This window comes from Aedes albopictus, chromosome 2, assembly GCF_035046485.1.
Source record: "Aedes albopictus strain Foshan chromosome 2, AalbF5, whole genome shotgun sequence".
NCBI classification, from domain to species: Eukaryota; Metazoa; Arthropoda; class Insecta; order Diptera; family Culicidae; genus Aedes; species Aedes albopictus.
Genome location: NC_085137.1, coordinates 494,841,093 through 494,859,822, shown reverse-complemented (window position 1 = coordinate 494,859,822; position 18,730 = coordinate 494,841,093). Strand labels below are relative to the sequence as shown.

Below are 18,730 nucleotides of genomic sequence, written 5' to 3'. Positions count from 1 at the left end.
TCTAAATTTCACATATTCTATGAGTCACAAATGATCATAACATCATGAGAAGTAGTATTAGTTCCCATTCGGATTCCAAATTTTATAAGAAAAAACTCTAACCTCATACTTTCTTCCCATTCATTTCTCAACCTAATCAGATTCGCCTCAAGGAGCAACGTGAGAAACGAGCCAGCGCCACCAACCTGCGAAACTCCCGAACCCAGATGTCGCTGCACATTGCCAAGGAAATCCTGCACAAGATTTGTCTCACCGACATAACCAAGTCCAAAAGCTGTGAAAATTTGCACGTTCTCTAAGAGAACCGACGACTATGACGACGACGACGATGACGACGCAACGGCGGTGGCCGAAATCCACGAAATCAACCAAAGCAGGGTAAAATGAAAGTGAAATTCCGTTTGCTGTTACCTAACACCGATATAGTAATATGCCAACTTCCTCGCACATTTCTTTCTCCGGTTTTCGAGTTCGAGAGACTGCGTGTAAAGCTCACATTGCCAAAAGAAGCACAGCTGCTGGCGTAGTAGTAAAAAAACTATAAACCCATTTATATCTACATACCCAACCAACCTCCCAAAATTCAAATTGCTTCCATCATGTGTGTGGGATGGAAACAGCATAAGAAAAAACAAGCAAACCTCCAGATCCAGCCTGGGATCCGCACTTTGAACGTAAACCTAGTTAGTCTAATACCCCAATTATGTGCTGTCGTACGTCGTGCGACATTGCGCGGCAACTTGAAAATAGAGCAATGAGAACGCTGATGGAGTCATAAACCTACATTCCCTTTCCCACCCATTAAGACGCGCAGACTGACACAGTATTTAGTGTGGTGTTGTTCATTTGGTGCTCTGGAATGTATGAATATGGTTATTTTCACACATCGTATCTGCGAAAATTTCCGTGTTAGCCCTATGATGCACTAAAATTTAGCATTTCGTCATTTTATATGCAGAATCATAGAATCAACTCCGTTTGAAATATGTAAAACATGTTCACAAGCACTACGGTCCTTTCATTGTGTTTTCATTTAAATAAAATTAGAATTTTTATCTAATTTCCGTCTAACTAAGCACGGACCAATAATGATCGATTTTATTCTTGCACCTCGCCTTATGTCTCATGACCAATGTGGAACCAATTACTAATTTATTAATTAGCTTCCATCTCAAGTAAAACAATATTGTAAACCAGGCAGAGGAAAAGAGCTCAATAATTGCATATTTTGATATTGAGATCAAAATGTGATATTGGTTTGATTGACATCTATATATATCTATATCTATATATATAAAAATGAATTTCCGTCTGTCTGTCTGTCTGTCTGTCTGTCTGACCGCTATGCATTCGGAAACTACTGAACCGATCGGTGTGAAATTTTGTATGTAAGTACGTTTGGGGCCGGGGAAGGTTCTTAGCTTGGTGCGAGACCCCTCCCCCCTCTGGAAAGGGGGGCTCCCATACAAATGAAACAGAAATGAGCTGAGAGAAAAGCTCAAAACTCAAAAGTAACAAAACCAATCTAGCGTGCGGTGCTCCAATGACCTCAAAAAATGTCAAATTTGAATTGTCAAGACAAAAAGGCAATGAAGTACGGCATCGGCCGCGTCAACCCTGAAGCTATGTTAGACTCCGGAAGTTCTATGCGCCGTCCCGGTCGGGGACGGGCCAAAGCCGCAAGCTGCTGGTCGAGCCTACGGCAGCTTCCAGGGCCGTATTGAATGGGAGAGCTTTCGGGTCGACCTTTCGGCGCGCCGGCCGAGGTAGGAGAGTGGCACAGGTGGCAGGCGGGGTTGGTATGCTAAACTGCGGTGCATGATGGACGTCGTAAGCGGAGGCACAGGGCGGACACGGCGTTTGATCCCGGAATTACACGTGGATCTCTGTGGTTGTAAAATACGATGTTTTGTATGAAGAAAATCCACGCACACTTTTGCTTGCATCCTTCCTAGACGAGACAACTTGTTGTTTACTTTTACAAACGGGAAAAAAGTGATTGATTTGAATAACTGAACAGCTTTTGCTGCTTTCTGCAGCAGTGATATCCAACTTTGAAGTGCCACAGAGCTTTTGTGAGGTGTGAATCAAAGTTTGGTTCAACAAATGAATCTGGCGAAAAAAAATTGAATAGTGATGCATAACAATTAGGCTAGCTACTGCTTTAGTGCGGTTTCCTTGGTCGTATGCAAAGTGAGAAAAATTTTCAACTCGTAAGTGGAGTGAAATTTCAACGTGAAATTCTGCATTATTATTCTGTTTCCAGGGGCTGCTCATTCATAGTCTACAGCTTTTTGCTTGCATCCAATGAACCTTTTTTAACACTCGAGCGATCGCGCTGTTGTATTTTGTACAACACGTTGAAAAAATCTTGCTTTTCGTACTCAGCATTAGTGTGGTGCTGACGCAGGTAGTCAACCGCGCGAGTTACGGAAGGTTAATAGGAAAGCTGGAATACCTGTTGGAATTATAGGCTATTTCCTGTCTGATATGACGGAAAATAGCGCATATGACGAAGTAGATTGCTACCTTATTTAAATAAGGATAACCAGCTACAACCAATCTATCAAACCAATTTTGTTTATGGAGGCCTAAGTGTATGAGCCATTTTACGAAACAACAACAAACAATGTTTATATTGATAATAATATTTATGTGTTAGGACGCCTCCTCTTGTCAAATTTTAATAAAATCGACTGCATACAGGGGATGGCCAAAATGTTTGGGATAGGCAACTCTTTTTCTCCCACAAAAAAATTCAACATGCTATAACTTTTCATAGAGTGCATCAAAAAATCTCAAATTTTGACTGTTTGACAACCTACTATATGTGCATCATTGGTACAAATTTGGGATGGATTGATTAATTTTTCACGAAGTGAGAACCGTTTGGGTAAAACAACTAATTTGAACTGTCATATCTCGGAAACCAGAGAACCGAATTGAATGAAATTTTTAACGTTTATCAACAATATATTGATACTTGATCCGACGTTATAAAATATTATATTTTCTCACGGCGAATTAAGTTATACCTAATTAAAGTTTTTACCCATATAGAGGAAAATAAGTCAAATTTACAATACCACACAAAAATTATTAAATGTGTTCTTCCTTCAATCTAAATAGGCTCTAATATATCTGATTGGAGATAATTTGAGAACAGAAGTGGAAAATCTTTGAATAAAATTTATTGACATTGGTGTAAAAAAAATACATTTTTTTCGAGAAAAATCCAAAAAGTGTCAATCCATAATAACTTTTTTCAACGTTTAAAAAGTACCTATGTTTTAAAAGTTTGTTAAGCATTTACATATTGTTAGTGTACGTTCAAAATTTCATTCAATTCGGTTCACTGGTTTCCGAGATATGACAGCTCATAAATGAGTTGTCTAAAAAATAGTGTTTTTCCCGAACGGTTCTAACTTTGTGAAGTATTAATCAATCGATCCCAAATTTGTACCAATGATGCACATATAATAGGTTGACAAACAGTCAAAATTTGAGATTTTTTGATGCGCTCTATGAAAAGTTACAGCATGTTGAACTTTTTTTGTGAGAAAAAAAAGTTGCCTATCCCAAACATTTTGGCCATCCCCTGTATCTTAAACTTATATCGTAAATCGAGGTATCTTTGATAGTTCATAGAGCATTTTATATTTTATCTTAACTATAATTCAAAAAATCAATTAAGAAAAGGGCAAACGTAGATTTAAATAATACATAGGGCCTGGAACCATTTGAGCAGGGGCCTATTTTGGGCACTTGTTGCTATAACTCAGTCAACTTTCAACCAATTGACTTGGTCAATTAACCAATTGACCATGCCCCAACGGTCAGATAAGTACAGTATCTAGCCAGTATCAGATAAGTACAGTATCGAAGTCTAATCGAATAGTGCCTGTGGAGCTCCTCCGGAAATTTGCCTCGCTGTTTATCCGGGAATTTCTTTCGCAGTTTCTCTGAAAAATGCCAGTACATGCTGAAGTTCAAGTACTTTCCATGGTTATTGTGTAAATTCTATCCGGTGTTCCTCTGGGAAATCTTCCCAAAGTTTATAATTTCTGGGATTTTTTCCGAGGTTCCATTTGCAGTTCTCATGAAGTTTATCTGAATCCTTTCATCCGTTGTCCAGCGAGAGGGAACTTCTTCCAAAATTTTCATGCATGGTCTTCTTTCGTTCTCAGAATTCCTTCAAAAGTTTCTTCCATTTTTTTTGGTTTTCGGCTTACAGTCTTATTGATTGCATTGATTATTTCATCATCATTGCCGAAGTTTCGGTCCAGCTCTCGGGGCTCAATACACAAATGGGCATTTTTTTATTATCGTACAAATTGGGCCGAAGGGTCTCAGATTTTCATGAAACTTTTTCCACAGGCAGGGCTCATGGATAAATGAATAAAAAAAAATGAGAAAAATGCAGGGTAGCCTATTTTCCCGGAAAACTCGAATGATTTTTTTTCTGTTTTCCCCTTACACTAGATACTTTGAAAAAGCATAACTCAAGAACGAAGCATCATAGAAACAAAATTCAAAAAAAAAATATGAATTGGGCAAAGCTTACCACAAAATTTTCCACAATTGAGAAAATTCGTAAAGAAAAACCGGAAAAACTATGCCTGAACTCGTGGCAAATGTTCAAAAAAAAAATATTTTTCGGGCATAGTTTTTCCAGCTATTTGTTATGAATTTTCTCAACGGTGGAAAATTTAGTGGAAAGCTCTTTAAACTTCATATTTTTTTTAGATTCCTGAGAAAATTTTCTTTCATTTTCACTAAAAAACTTTGTTTCTACGATACTTCGTTCTTGAGTTAAGGTTTTTCAAAAAAAAGGCTTATATTGCACATTTGGACATTTTTCAACTAAATTGGCAAAAACTCAAAAACGAAAAAATGCATTCCAAAAATTTTAGGAATTAAAGCTTATGAAATAACTTCCTCAAAAACATTTTCCACGAGTTCGGGCATAGTTTTTTCCGGCTTTTCTTAAGGAATTTTTTCAATTGTGTAAAATTTCGTGGAAAACTTTGTCCAGTTCATATTGTTTTTTGGTTTTCTGAGAAAATTTGCTTTCATTTCCTAAACATAAATTTTGTTTCTACGATGCTTTGTTCTTGAGTTATGATTTTTCAAAGTAAAGTAAGTAGTGTCAGGGAAAAACAAAAAAATCCCACTTGAGTTTTCCAGGAAAATAGTTGTTCATATATATCTATGAGCCCTGCCTGTGGAAAAAGTTTCATGAAAATCTGAGACTTTTCGGCCCAATTCGTAGGATAATAAAAAACAATTCCCTATTGCAAAAAAAAATAACAATTTTACCAAATTTTGCGGCATTTCGCGGAATTTCTTAAATTTTGCGGTCATAACCCAATTTCGCGGATTTCGCGGCTTCCGCGAAATCGTGAATTTTCATTGTCCCTGCTAATTTTGTAACAGCAATTTCTTAAAATTAATTTTAATAATTGTGCAGTTTTCGTGTCATCAGCAGTACAAAATTTCCAATTAAATTTTTAACGTAATATATTTCTAATTTTCTAACTATATTGATGCAGTATCGTGGCACACATGTATACGAACTTACATCATACGTCAACATTGAGCGAAAACTACTTAAATACGATTTATAATATTTATTTAGAAACTGTTTAACAGTTGGGTAGGGTTCAACAGTTGGCGAATCACCCTATTCCGCATTCCATCTGATTTAAGTGGTCAACGGGTAATCAGTCATGATGTTCTTATGCAAAAATGATATGTTGCACACACAGACTGGTATATACAAATTTGCAATCTACTAATTTAATCTGGAGCCCGTGACGATCAAATTCCTCTTAGTCATGTTAATATCCAAAGATTTGGTCTGGTTATTGCGAGTGTTGCAAGTTGCTGCTCCTTGCGAACCGGTAGTTCAAAACATTTGAAATGCTTCTTCATGATTGATACCACACGGATTGGTTCACGGTCAGTCATACCAGCCGGGATAATAATGAAAATCGACCAATATTGAAAAAAAAGCTGATCGGAAACTTTAGATTTCTTTGTTAGCAAATATCTTCCTGATATTAAGAAGAACCAATTAACTATTATTGATTTGTCTTTTGAACATATTTTCATCCGGTTCACATACCATGGTGTAGTATGCTCAGTCGAGTGTTTGACTCTTATCTTAAGCAGCAAAAAATGTTGTATGTAGGATGGAGTCGGCAAATCGCAAAGAATGCCTTCGCACACAACTCAAGGTATTCTTTTGGCTCCCATTCAAATTTTCGCCTTTCAATCCCAAATCTTACAAATGAGTTTATCATGTTAAACCAGCCTCACGCCATCGCCGTCCTAGCTCACCTTGCTCGACAAAAAGAACTTTATCGCTTTTCGCGGAACAAGTTTTCGCCATCCAGCCTCCGTCCTGTCTAAATTCTAAACTTCATTATCCGCTTGGGAAATAGCAGCGTAACAATGGCCTTTGGCGGCGGTGATGAAACGGGGCATGTAACAGCATTTACCGCCCGCACAAACAAATTTTTGTCACGTAATTTTTTTTCTTTTTCCCTGTCTCTCTATAAACAGCGTACCTAAGCCCAATTTAAAATTTTCCATCCCGTCTCGCTATTATTGTCATCTTCGTCATCTTTGCCAAAACCCCATGCATGGGTGAAGAAAAGACTTCCATTATATTGCCCAAGACGCCAAAGTTGATCATCCCCATCCCTCAGCGACGACGACGACGACGGATTGGGGAGTTGTTTGGCCCCAGGGTGATTTGAAGCAATTCCCGTCCCGGTGGTGCAGAAACACGCACATGTTGATTGCTGCTGAACTGATGGTGGAAAGCGGGCTGCTGGCTGCTATGGATGGGGGACGCACAATAAAGTAATCATAGGGGTCGCTCCTCGGTCGGATTTGGCGCAGCTGTCCCGAGGTGAATGTCAAGGGAGTAGGAATGTTCGTGCTCGTTTGACGTTGTAGGCACCGCACCGACGACGACGCGTCGGACGACCAGTGAATGAATGCCGAGCAACAGGTTGAACAAGTATCAAACATTTTGGAGGAACAAGGTGCCTGAAGTTCGCACAAATCTTGTCAGGAGAGGGAGGATGGATGTACGAGCGAGGTCAAGTTCGGAACCAACATATTTGCAAAGGGGGCGGGTTTTCTTGCATGGTCGACCGACACATATGGGATGAATGAAGATTGAAAGAGGCTGATGAAATTTAAATCTCCCCTAAGCAAACAGGGTGGAGTGGCTTTCATTTTTCATGCGCGATGTTGTTGGCAAACGCTTTGTGCTCCTTTTGTAAATATTTATTTGCTGGAACAGAGGGGCCCTCTATGAAAACGTATTTTCTTCTGAATTTTCTGAAATTTTGAGGGCACGCTCATAACGCTTCAAGACATGTGCCAATTGGGTCTCTGGATCCTGTTTTTCATGGATGATGTTCCCATCACTACATTTTTAAACACGAACTTTATCAGCGGATCAATCACTTTTTCATAGACGTTTCAAGAAGTTTATTAGCGTTTCAAAGGGACACAATCAGCTTCAGGGCCATTCCTGAAATCACAAAAAAATACCCGAAGCACCCCTGAGCAGTGCTGAAAATTTAATTTCGTCATATCTATATTCAATCACCTACAGCTCATTTTACAAGCTGAACCTGAGAATATGGTATATGAAAAACTTGTGCGGCTAGACCAGTTCTGCAAGAAAGTCACGGAAAAACCACCATTTTTCGAATATTTAAGGAAAATGTCACGGGCTACCTTTGAAAAATGCCAAATGATATTCACCGTGAATATCATTGGCATTTTTTCAAGGTAGTCCGTGACATTTACCTTAAATATTCGAAAAAATGTGGTTTTTCCGTGACTTTCTTGCAGAACTGGTCTAGCCGCACAAGTTTTTCATATATCATATTCTCAGGTTCAGCTTCTAAAATGAGCTGTAGGTGATAGAATTTAGATATGACGAAATGAATTTTTCAGCACTGCCCCTGAGACCTCCTGAAACTCCCTGGAACCCTCTGAGTATCCCTAAAGCACAGCTGAGATCTCCTGAAGCACACTGAGAGCCCCTGAAATACCCCAGAACCCAGAACACGCCCCAGAGACCCTTTGGAACACCTGATAAGGACTGTATCGGAAATTAACTATAAACGTTCACAATTGCCTGAAAAATAATCTGTTCGAAATAAACAAAACTTTTGTTTTGGAGATACTATATAAATCTCTCAAATAAAGAATGGCATTCTGATTTTCAAAAAATAATCATTTAACTTGGACTTTTATCTCAAAGATTGCACACATGTTTTTAAAATTTTGGACACCTCCTAAAAATTTAAAATTGTAAATACTGTGGGAAAATATTCAATTTTTTCTCTTATTTTTGCGCAAATATATTCTTTTCCAGAATGCTCACGATATAGGAAAATTATTTTTATCAAGAAAAATTCCCTCTGGAGTTTAGGGCAATTCTTAAAAATGGAAAAAGGGCATTTTTCGAGGAACTCTTTTTTTTTATGCGTCTTCAAAGAACGATTACGCAAATAAAAAATACATAAAGTAGAAAATTTGCATTTTTTTCGATTGGGTATGTATTTAAATCTATTGAAGAGGTAGTTTTTCCAGAGAACGGAATTTTATAACCTCTAAAGATATTTAAAACAGAGCGTCAAAGTTCGACCAAAAAGTAGGTGTTTTTTGGGATAGACCATATTCTTAATGTTGGAGGTTTTTCTATCCAAAATAAGAATTTTAAAAGTCTGTTTTAAGTGATGTGTACATAACTGCTAGTAATAATCATTATTTTCCAGATTTTTCCCCGTAGAAATTTTTTTCGCAACAAATATTTGAAACGTTAAATTTTTTTAAAAATAATGCAGTTTGTACAGATTGTTATTTTGTGTGGTATACTGATAGAACCATATTTTCAATAATACTAAATATTTTCCAAATTTCTTCAAGCTGTTCTAAACTTAACTATATTTTGAAGATTTTATAGAAGAACCGGAATGAAAAGACCAACCGTGCGCCGAGATAGAGCATTTTGAATGTTTATAGTTAATTTCCGATACAGTCCTTACCACTTGTCACGCCCAGAAACCCTTCAAGAATCCACTTGAAACTCTCTGAGAGCTCTTTAAAGGTCCCTGAGATTCCATAGAACTCCCCTGAGACTCCCTTTAACACCTCTAAGACACCCTAAGGCGCCCCTGAGACCACTTGGACGCCCCCGGAACCCCTTTAGACCCCCTGATACGCCCCTGAGACCCCCTAAAACTATCCTGAAAGCAGGGTTCCTGATTTCCACTTGCATCTTCATTCACATAAGCATTTAAATGAATGAGGATCCTTGCAGTAGAGCACCTGGTACTCCGTGAAAACCCCAGATTCCCCCTTGAAGAAATGCGCCTGAGATCTCCAGGTACGCCCCTGAAGTCTCCTGACACCCCTAAAACGCCCATGATACCCCCTGGAACACCTGAGACGACTTGATGCACTTCTGAAACCCCCAGATATCCGCCTGAATCGCCTTGCAATCCCTCTAAAACGTCCATGAAATGCCCTGAAACCCCCTGGAACCTTTTGAGACGACTGAAACGCCCGTGAGACCTCCTGGTTTCTCTATAAAACCTTCTGAAACTCCCTGAAACGCCCCTGAGACCCCCTGAAAATTTCAAGTGGGTTCCAGGGGGTCTCAGGGGCGTTTCAGGGAGTTCCTAAGGCCTGAAACTGCAAACACCCAGTATCTCAGGAACGGTTTATCCTTCGGCAATGTGTTAGGCAATTTATGGGACTATGTTAATTTTTAGGTTTAAAAAATAAAACCTAAACATCAACTGTCTCAAAAAAGGTATTTTTGTTTTTTTTTTGCCTTTTCTATATGAACAAATAATAACGACTACGTTAAGGGTATTCACTAAACAGATTAAATATCTGCGTAAGCCATGATTTATGCCACAAAAGTTCAGCCTATTGGACGCAGTGGCTTAATTTCCCCAACAGGGGAGGAAAAAAAAAAAAAAAAAAAAAAAAAAAGCCATGATTATCTGACTATTGAAATGATTCACGAAATATCGAGTGAAATAATCAAAGATTGCCTTGGTGATCGCGACGTTTAATCAGTTTAATCGGTTAACGCTGTTTAGTGAATCCCCCTATTATATACAGGGGATAGACAAAATGATCGGGACAGGCAAAATTTTCCTTTCTCAAAAAATTTTCAAATAGCTGTAATTTTTCGAAAAGTGCATCAAATATTCTCAAATTTTTACTGTGAGTTGATCAACTAGTTGTGTATCAGTGGGCAAAATTTGGAGAAGATTAGACTATTCTGCACGAAGTTATAAAGATTCTTGAAAAAGGTAAAATTATCCGATAGCCAACTTTGAGCTGTTATATCTTCGGATTCAATGAACCGAATGCAATGAAATTCTGACCATTTATGACTTATATAATGAGCTTTGTAAAACTTTTGACTCGACTTAAAATTCATAACACGTAAGAAAATTATAACGATTTGATTATTTTTCTGATAAAACACCTAATTTTCTTAAATTTCAACATCGTTTCAAAATTCAAGATGCTATTCATAGTTCATTTAAATTCCCTCTAATTGTCTTGAATACAAATACGTTTTGAAAGAAAGTAACAACATAGCCGGCAATTCATTGAAAAAATAATGAGATGCATATTAACAATATACCTATTTACTAAAACATCATAAAATTAATGAAACCGCTATAACTTTTTCACTTGTTAATAATTTCAAGTTGAGTCAAACGTTTTTCAAAGCTCATAATGTAAGTCATAAATGGTCAAAATTTCATTGCATTTGGTCCATTGAATCCGGAGATATAACAGCTGGAAGTTGGCTATCGGATAATTCTACCTTTTTCTAAAATATTTATAACTTCGTGCAGAATAGCCCGATCTTTTTCAAATTTTGTCCACTGATACACAACTAGTTGATCAACTTACAGTGAAAATTTGAGAATATTTGATGCACTTTTAGAAAAGTTACAGCTAATTGGATATTTTTTGAAAAGTGAAAATTTTGCCTGTCCCGATCATTTTGTCTATCCCCTGTATATAAAAAAAGATTTTTGATCATTTTTAAAATATACGTCAAACATATTTTTCAATTCGATTTTATAAAAGGACACAAATTTTGCAAAAAAAACATGTATATGTACGACAAAACTTGGCTAAACACTACCGTTACCAAGATACATTGAAAACTGCATTTAAGCAAAATCCATTTATGTAAATTCCAGTAATATCCCTCCATTTAAGTTACGTTACTTTAATAGAAATGGGCTGTTTTCAGAGCAAAGCATATATTTATAGGCTACGGTTTCGAAAACATTTGTTCTTCAGAAGGTTACGAGGGAAGTCGTCTATTCATGAGACCCAATAAGACATTACACCGTATAAGTCAATAGACCTAATAGGTCATTGGCAGTTATTTACGACGGGCATATCGTTCGCGTTGCATTATTTGGCGGAAAAGGAGAAAAGTGACGCGAGTTTTGGGCAAAAGCACATTGTCCTTTCTCGTGAGGGTTGAAAATAGATGCACACTTGGTAGCCAACGGTATTGCACAAAATTGAAGGAGTCAAGGAGTGGTTGCGGTCATTCGACGACATGGAACTGGGTGAGATCATTCCGGTTTTTTTTTTCTTTACATCCTAGAGGGAGTTGGGGTAATTTCGCCAATACGTTTTCATGAGGACTCCTGGAGTCTGGTAATAACTGCAAATTAATCTTGTAGCTCTGGTGCTGACCGAATTTTTAAGCGATAAAAATGTTAGAAGAAAGTAATTGCAGCTCACAACAATCATTGAGAAAATTAAAAAAAATGGCTATATTACCTTATCGGCCGTGGATCACAGGGACTACTCTTAGTAAAATAGATAATTCGATAGCAATCAAAGCTTGAACATTTATTCTCCGTATACTCTAAGTTCAATACTGTGAGAAGCGTGCGGTAGGGGGATGGGGACGCGAATATTGAATGCGGAATCAGAAGCGCGCGATAACTTTCTTGGGAAAGTCGGTTTTCACGGTTAAGGGGAGGGGGGGAGTATGGCCGAGTGTTACGGCCCATACAAAATTGTTTGGGTTTTCATACAAAAAAGCGTTACGGAGGGGGGAGGGGGTCGAAAAATGTTGACTTTACGTTACGTAATGAATGGATGCTGTCTTATTGACTTTAAAATATTGAACTCTAGAATTGTGCACATTTGCTAGTCACAAGCACCATTCATTGGTTCTCTGTGCAACTTCGATTATTCTGGTCAATCACGGATGTGAACGGTTATCTTTGCTTTGCTTTGCTTTGCTTGCTTTGCCCTAATCATCCAATGGTCATAATAGATCTAAATACTGGTCGCAGTGAGTTATACCCAACAAGGAATTAAAAAAAATGTAAAACAATCAATCCGACCTGATAGTTCTTAGAGCTCAACAAGAGAGCTCTATGTACATACACTGGCCTAGTAACTGGACACTGCCCGAGCAGGTATCACTAGAAAAATATTGGTCAGATTCAGACTGATATCTGTCATGTCTGTAATACGGAACGTGAAACCTAGGAACATCTGCTTTGCAGTTGTGGTGCTTTATACACGCGCAGACAAAGATTTCTAAATAGCGGTTGCTTTGCAACCCAGTGAGATCTAGTCTGCAGAACCTGGGAAGGTCTTGGAGTTTATAAATTACATTGCACCTGACTGGGAGACGATGCGAAGCGTCGTGGCAGAAGCTGATTACTAGACACATGGTAATTAGCTGGCTAGATGCGAATATCAAAACGGGACATGCCACGAAAGTTCAGCTTATTGGACGTAGTGCTTTAATTTCCCCAACAGGGAAGGAAAAAAATACATGATCATCCATTAGGCCTAATGATTCTACCAGTGAAATGACCTTTTCGATCTAATGACCTATTCAACCTAACCACCTATTCGATCTAATGAGCTATCCGACCTAGGACCGATTTCAGGAGCCTTTTAAGAGCGTTCTGTCAGATTTTGTTGGTGTTACGGGGAAATCAGGGGTATTTCAATAGTATTAAAGGTGTTTCAGAGATGTTTCAAGGGGCGTTAAGGGCAATTCAGGGGGGGTTTAGGAGCCTTTAAAGGGCGTTACAAGGGGTTTGAGGGGCGTTTCAAAGCATTCCAGTGTCAATTCAGAGAGTTTAGAGGATTTCAGGAACGTTTTGAGGGCATTCCAAGAGGTTTTAAGGGCGTTTGATAGCATTTCAGAGGCGTTTTATGGGATTATCAGGTGCGTTTCTGGGGGTTTGTGGAGCCTATTGAAAGCATTCAAAGGGGTTTCCGAGGTATTTTAAATTGATTATGAAGATATCAAGGGCGTTTTAATGAGATAACAGAGATTTCAAGGGGGTTTCTAGACATTCCAGGTCAGGGTCGCATCAGGGGATTTCACCCTTAAATCAAAGGGCATGCCCGGGGCGTTTCAAAAGATATTGTGATGGGATCTATGAAAACCCTTTGAAACTTCCTGAAATGCCTCCGAAATCCCATGAAACCCACTCGGACCCTATGTAACGCACCTGAGAACCTTCGAAACTTCAGAAAACGCCTGCGCAACGCCTCTGAGTCCCACTGAAAATGCTCTGAATCTTCCTGGAATGCCTCAAAGATACCCTTAAAACCCCCTCGGACCCCATGTAACGCACCTGAGACTCTCCGAAACCCTCCGAAAACCCAATAAACGCCTGCGCAACGCCTCTGCAACCAGCCGCAATTGCTCGGAGACTTCCTGAAATGCCTCCGAAAGCACGAGAGAGTAGGGTGGGTCTAATTTTGTAAAATCTCTCCGGGATATGATTTCCCAACTGGAAAGTGATGTACTGGTCGAAATAAGTTAGCTGTGCAAAAAATGAGCGATTTCAGTTGATATTTGGGGGTGGCGCAAAGGATTTAATTAATTTTTTTGCTAGCATACATTGAAAAAACATTTTTAATTTAATTTTCAAACGTTACTTTTCTAGATTAAATCTATGAATCTAGAGCCCAATTGGCCCGAATTTGATATTGCAATATCTCTACTGGTTTCCGAGGAATTTGAAAAAAAATGTCATATTTTAGTATTTTTTTTTTAGTTGGATACTAAAATATGAGCATTTTCGCATATCGTAACGTGTGATATGCACGAGGTTAGTCTATGCCGAAGGAAGTCAAGACTATCTCCATTACAAAAAGATCAATCAATTCAAATCATACTAGTACCATGCATGGACCACATATTGTTTTGTTATTGGACCGTAGTGCTTGAGAAAACCTCATCTCGTCCTTCAAATACCATTACTTATTAGCGGCTTCTCAATGAAAAAAATAAATTTTCATTTGACTTTCGTTCTAAGATGATTGCTCAAAATACTTCTTGTATTGATGGTATTGATTGAAACGCAAACAAACAAACAAAGCTGTAACAATCTACATGTTCTTCTTTACTTAAGTTAGTCTAGCAGAAACTTTAAGTGTTTAATACTGTAAGCCAGCACTTCTAAACTGTTCTGTAGCACACGTAGCAAACTTCTATACAAATAATTGGAAGACAAGGCAACGCTTCCCACCGAAACACGCTTCTTAGAGACCGCTCGCTGTTAAAAACGGTGGTCCGGATATTTTTACAGAAAACAATCTATAGATGCTCTTACGGTTCAATGTATGTGCGGATTTATATTGTGTGACAACTCTAGAGTAGTTTTACAGAAATATTTAAAGGTTGGAAATTAGCCTGACACTGTTTGCTTGAGGACACATGTTATTTACCGTATTATAAATTTGCGGATAGGATTTATAGGCATATATCAGTAGCAATGTTGATTCTAAAGCAGCAGATTTGAGTAGGACAATGTTATGCACTCATTGAGGTTAGACTTGTACTGGAAAAGGAAAAGAAATTTAAGCGAGAAACATACGCTAAAAATGTTAGTAACCAATGAAATTGAAATACTTATCAAATCGGCCTACTAAGACACAACCAGAGTGAACAATAGAAGACATGGAAATTTGGCAACTTTGATAATAGTAATTACCAAGCAAAATGGAAGCACGTTCAATGTTTAGATTGCTAAGTTATTGTTTTAGCTTGTAAGACTTTCGAAAAGCAGCTGTTAATTTTCGGCAAAGCTTCGCAAAATTCTAAATCTGACCGGGAAGAACACCGTTTTTCTCCGTTGTCCCAGAATGGTATCTGTTTAAAATGCATCCCCCAATAAACTCTACGAAAATGAAGACGATGGTAAAGAATAAACATATGAAAAATGGCAACTCTGTCTGTCAAGTGGTGCATTGCGATCGGATCAAAACGCGAGTGTATTAACTATGTTGTGAGTGTATTATTAGGTCACATTTCAATTTCGCAAAGTACCTATGAAGTTATCTGCCACGACTCGTTTCTCTGCACTGAATCAATAAACAGATGATGGATCTGCAAGATGTACTCCTAAAATTTTTCGAGAATCTGCGGCAGGGTGAACATCTGATCCATCGTTGATCGGCCCTCACGAACTCCTTAATCGGCCTCAGCCACGGACAAAATCTTGTATGTTGAACTCAGAAGAGTTATTCTGTAATTTGCACACTCCAGTCGATGCCCTTTCTTTTATAGGGAGCAAATTAGACCATACAATTAATTAGCAGGCAGTTCTTCCTCTTCCCATATCTTCAATATAATACGGTGTAAGAGATGATACAACTGCTCACTATCGTGTTTGAGAAGCTCGGCCAGGAGTTCGTCCTTCCTAGCAGCCTTGTTGTTCTTTAGCCCTCAAATGGCTATCTATCAATCCCTAGAAGTGTCTCTCCTCCTGGTAGCCACCATTGTTTTGCCTATCAGCAAGTTTGCATCACGTTCGTTGCACATGACGGGAGAATGCCCTGTTTTTATCCACACGCCATCAACAGTTTCGAAAAACCTCCACATATCATTCTTTTCCATACTTTCTTGCGCCTGCGCAATCACATTTTCCTCATGGTGTTATCTATTTCCGGCAGATTCGTTTTTTGTCTGATCAATGTCGATCCGGAGATCAAATTGAACCTAGTTTTCGGTACTGAGTTTCCAATCATAGTGCATATTTCGTTTTCGGATTCATTTTCGAAAGAATCGTGGGCATATTCTTTTACTAGCTTTATTTTTCGTGGTGGTGGAAGGCTTCGAAAGGGGTTGCCTACGTCGTGTTGGTCAGGCTGCCACCATAGATACAGCTGACGCGATGCAACGACATTTTCAGCATTGGCTGTGGCAATGTTTAGTTACATGACCCCACTCGTGGCATTTGTGGCAATAAGCAGAGTTCTGGAAATTTTCCCTAGTTTAGCAAATATCATTCGATATCACTTAGACGCGGAATATTTTAATCCAAATACTAATTATTTAGACTATTTTTGATTGAACGAACTAAATGAAAATCCTGTGAAATATCTTTATTTTCGGAGCAATTTTTGTGTATCCATTTCGATTACTTGGACAAGAGCAAATTCAATCGAAGCGTATATTTGATTCGTCAAAATGCAAAAGTTCAACATGTTCGCACGAAGCGCTACGGAAGCGATGGTCAGAGTAGCCATTCTAAATATGTTCACTCTTTGCCGATAGTAAATTAAACGTGAAAGAGATATCTTCCAAACCGCAGCTTTATCTGTTGATTGTCTGTTCTCACGGCTCGCCGCTGGCTCTCCATCACGACGCAGAGGTCAATATTGACCGGAAACAAACTCAAAGCTTTAAGTGGAATTCTACTTGTCTAGTGGTAGAAGCATGAATAAAAACCTAAGAGGAGAGTCATTGTGTTTTTAAGATTCTAAAGGGAACAAATTGAGAACAATACGAACGGAGCGATAGGATGCACGGAAGACTCAATAATTCGAAGCGACAGGGGGTTTGAAGATGGAATTATTTTGACTTTGGGAAGGAAGATGATGAAATTATACTATATAACACTGTGTTCTGTGACGGCAGATTAGTAGATATTAACAATAGGGAGATAAAGAATGTATGTAGCAATTAAGTTAAATCGTACATTGAAGCAAAAAAGGAGTTTCAGATGACCTAAATGCTATTATCGAAGGAAAATTGTTCCGTCAATTAAATCGAATCTACTAAAATAAAGAACTAAGATATGATGACTGTCTATTTTTTGCAAGGAAATTCATAAATGAGAGTAATGGAAATGCCGTTCATGAATGTCTGACTGAGAAATGATAATGCGACTAAAACAGGCAATAGGGCAGACGAAATAAACTTCAATGGATTGGTGTGCTTGTTATTGAAAATAAACGAACTCGTAGTGGTAGCGTGCAGTAGCCTAGCGAAATGAAAACTAAACCTAAGGAAAATGAACTAGAAATCAAAATCTTTCATTAACTGTCCATTATTGGCATATTTCTTCCTAGTTATTTTTATACAACTATTTTTATGTATACAAACAATGCTAAATAGTAATCTATACATATAACACACATAAAAATGAAAGTAAACCACAGACATATATCAGAAGTAAATAAGTGAGAGACTAGTACAGTAACAATCGTTATGACAAAGAAAGTATTATAAAACTGTTTCTACACACAAGCTTAACAAACTACATTGTATCCAAATAAAGACATGTATTTCGGCCAAAACGTAAACAGGGCGCTCGTTTTATTACAATACACCATCTCCATCACCCCTAGCAAATTCAAACAAAACCCCAACGGTGGCCCTCCCCTCGATTTCAAACGGTGCGATTATCTGGCGATTACGGCGATAATTATGATGCAAATCGCGAAGCGGGAGAAAATGGTTAAACCCATCATCGGTAGGTCGGTACACGATGAGTGCGACGGCGACGACGACTATGGCAGGTGGCACAGCAGCACGTGATGATGGACTTATTTTGGATTTGAAACGATTGTTGTACCTGTGGATTTGTGGATCGGTTCGCTAGGCGTTATGAAATTTGGCCATCGTGTGTGAAGAAGCTGAGTGGAAGGGTATGCCCATGCCGGCTTTGCATTTAGGACACTGGGCCAAGCAAGGTTTGAATGGAAACCGTTTTGGAGTTGAATACAAAACATTGAATTGGTGGAACTGTTCGGTTTTACAAATGGCTCTTATTAGTTTAATGTTTATTTAGGCACTGAATTATACAAATCAGTTATGTATTTATGAAGCAAAAGCAGGGCTTTTGCAAAAAGATGAGCAGTAGCTTCAATAATGTTAAAGGTCATAACGGTCTCAAATAAATGAGTGATTAGCTTCAAAAAAGACTTTCACATTATTTCAGGAGTTCATTGGATCAACAATTCTACGCTGCCACTTCTTACAAACCTCGGAAACGGCATCCACTTGCCAAATCACACTTGACATGGTCAGCCCACTATACCCGCTATGCCCACGCCATCTAGTACCTCCGTATTTCTTGCGAACACAACTATTGCAGAGTTGATATCCGGCGTTCTTGCATCATGCCCTGCTCGACGTATCTGGATTTGCCAACTTTCTAGATGCATGGTTCGTCATTCCCTACCATACACCGTTCTCCTGAACACCGTCAAATATTGTCCTTAGCTCTCATCGCTCAATCATTCAAAGCTGAGACATTCCAAGTATTTGAAAGTCCTCCTCAACAATGATCATCATCAAAGCAATGGGGGAATAATCTGCTCAAAAGACACCCGATCGTCCCAGGTCCAAGTAGTGCGAGTTTGGATA

The 18,730-nt window shown here is 38.5% G+C and overlaps 1 protein-coding gene across 6 annotated transcripts in view; it reads left to right on the top strand.

Annotated features, from left to right (window-relative positions):
• The window catches only part of LOC109423281 (uncharacterized), a 217,129-nt gene extending 199,465 nt beyond the window's left edge, over window positions 1–17,664 (top strand). For 5 of the 6 annotated variants that reach the window (XM_062854288.1, XM_062854291.1, XM_062854287.1 and 2 more), the window contains one exon: window positions 141–17,664. In XM_062854288.1, coding sequence (XP_062710272.1) covers window positions 141–299 — 159 coding nt within the window. In that variant the 3' untranslated portion in view covers window positions 300–17,664. The remainder of the gene's footprint in view (window positions 1–140) is intronic. The other variant, XM_062854292.1, reaches the window with a different exon arrangement.
• Window positions 17,665–18,730: the final 1,066 nt, after the last annotated feature.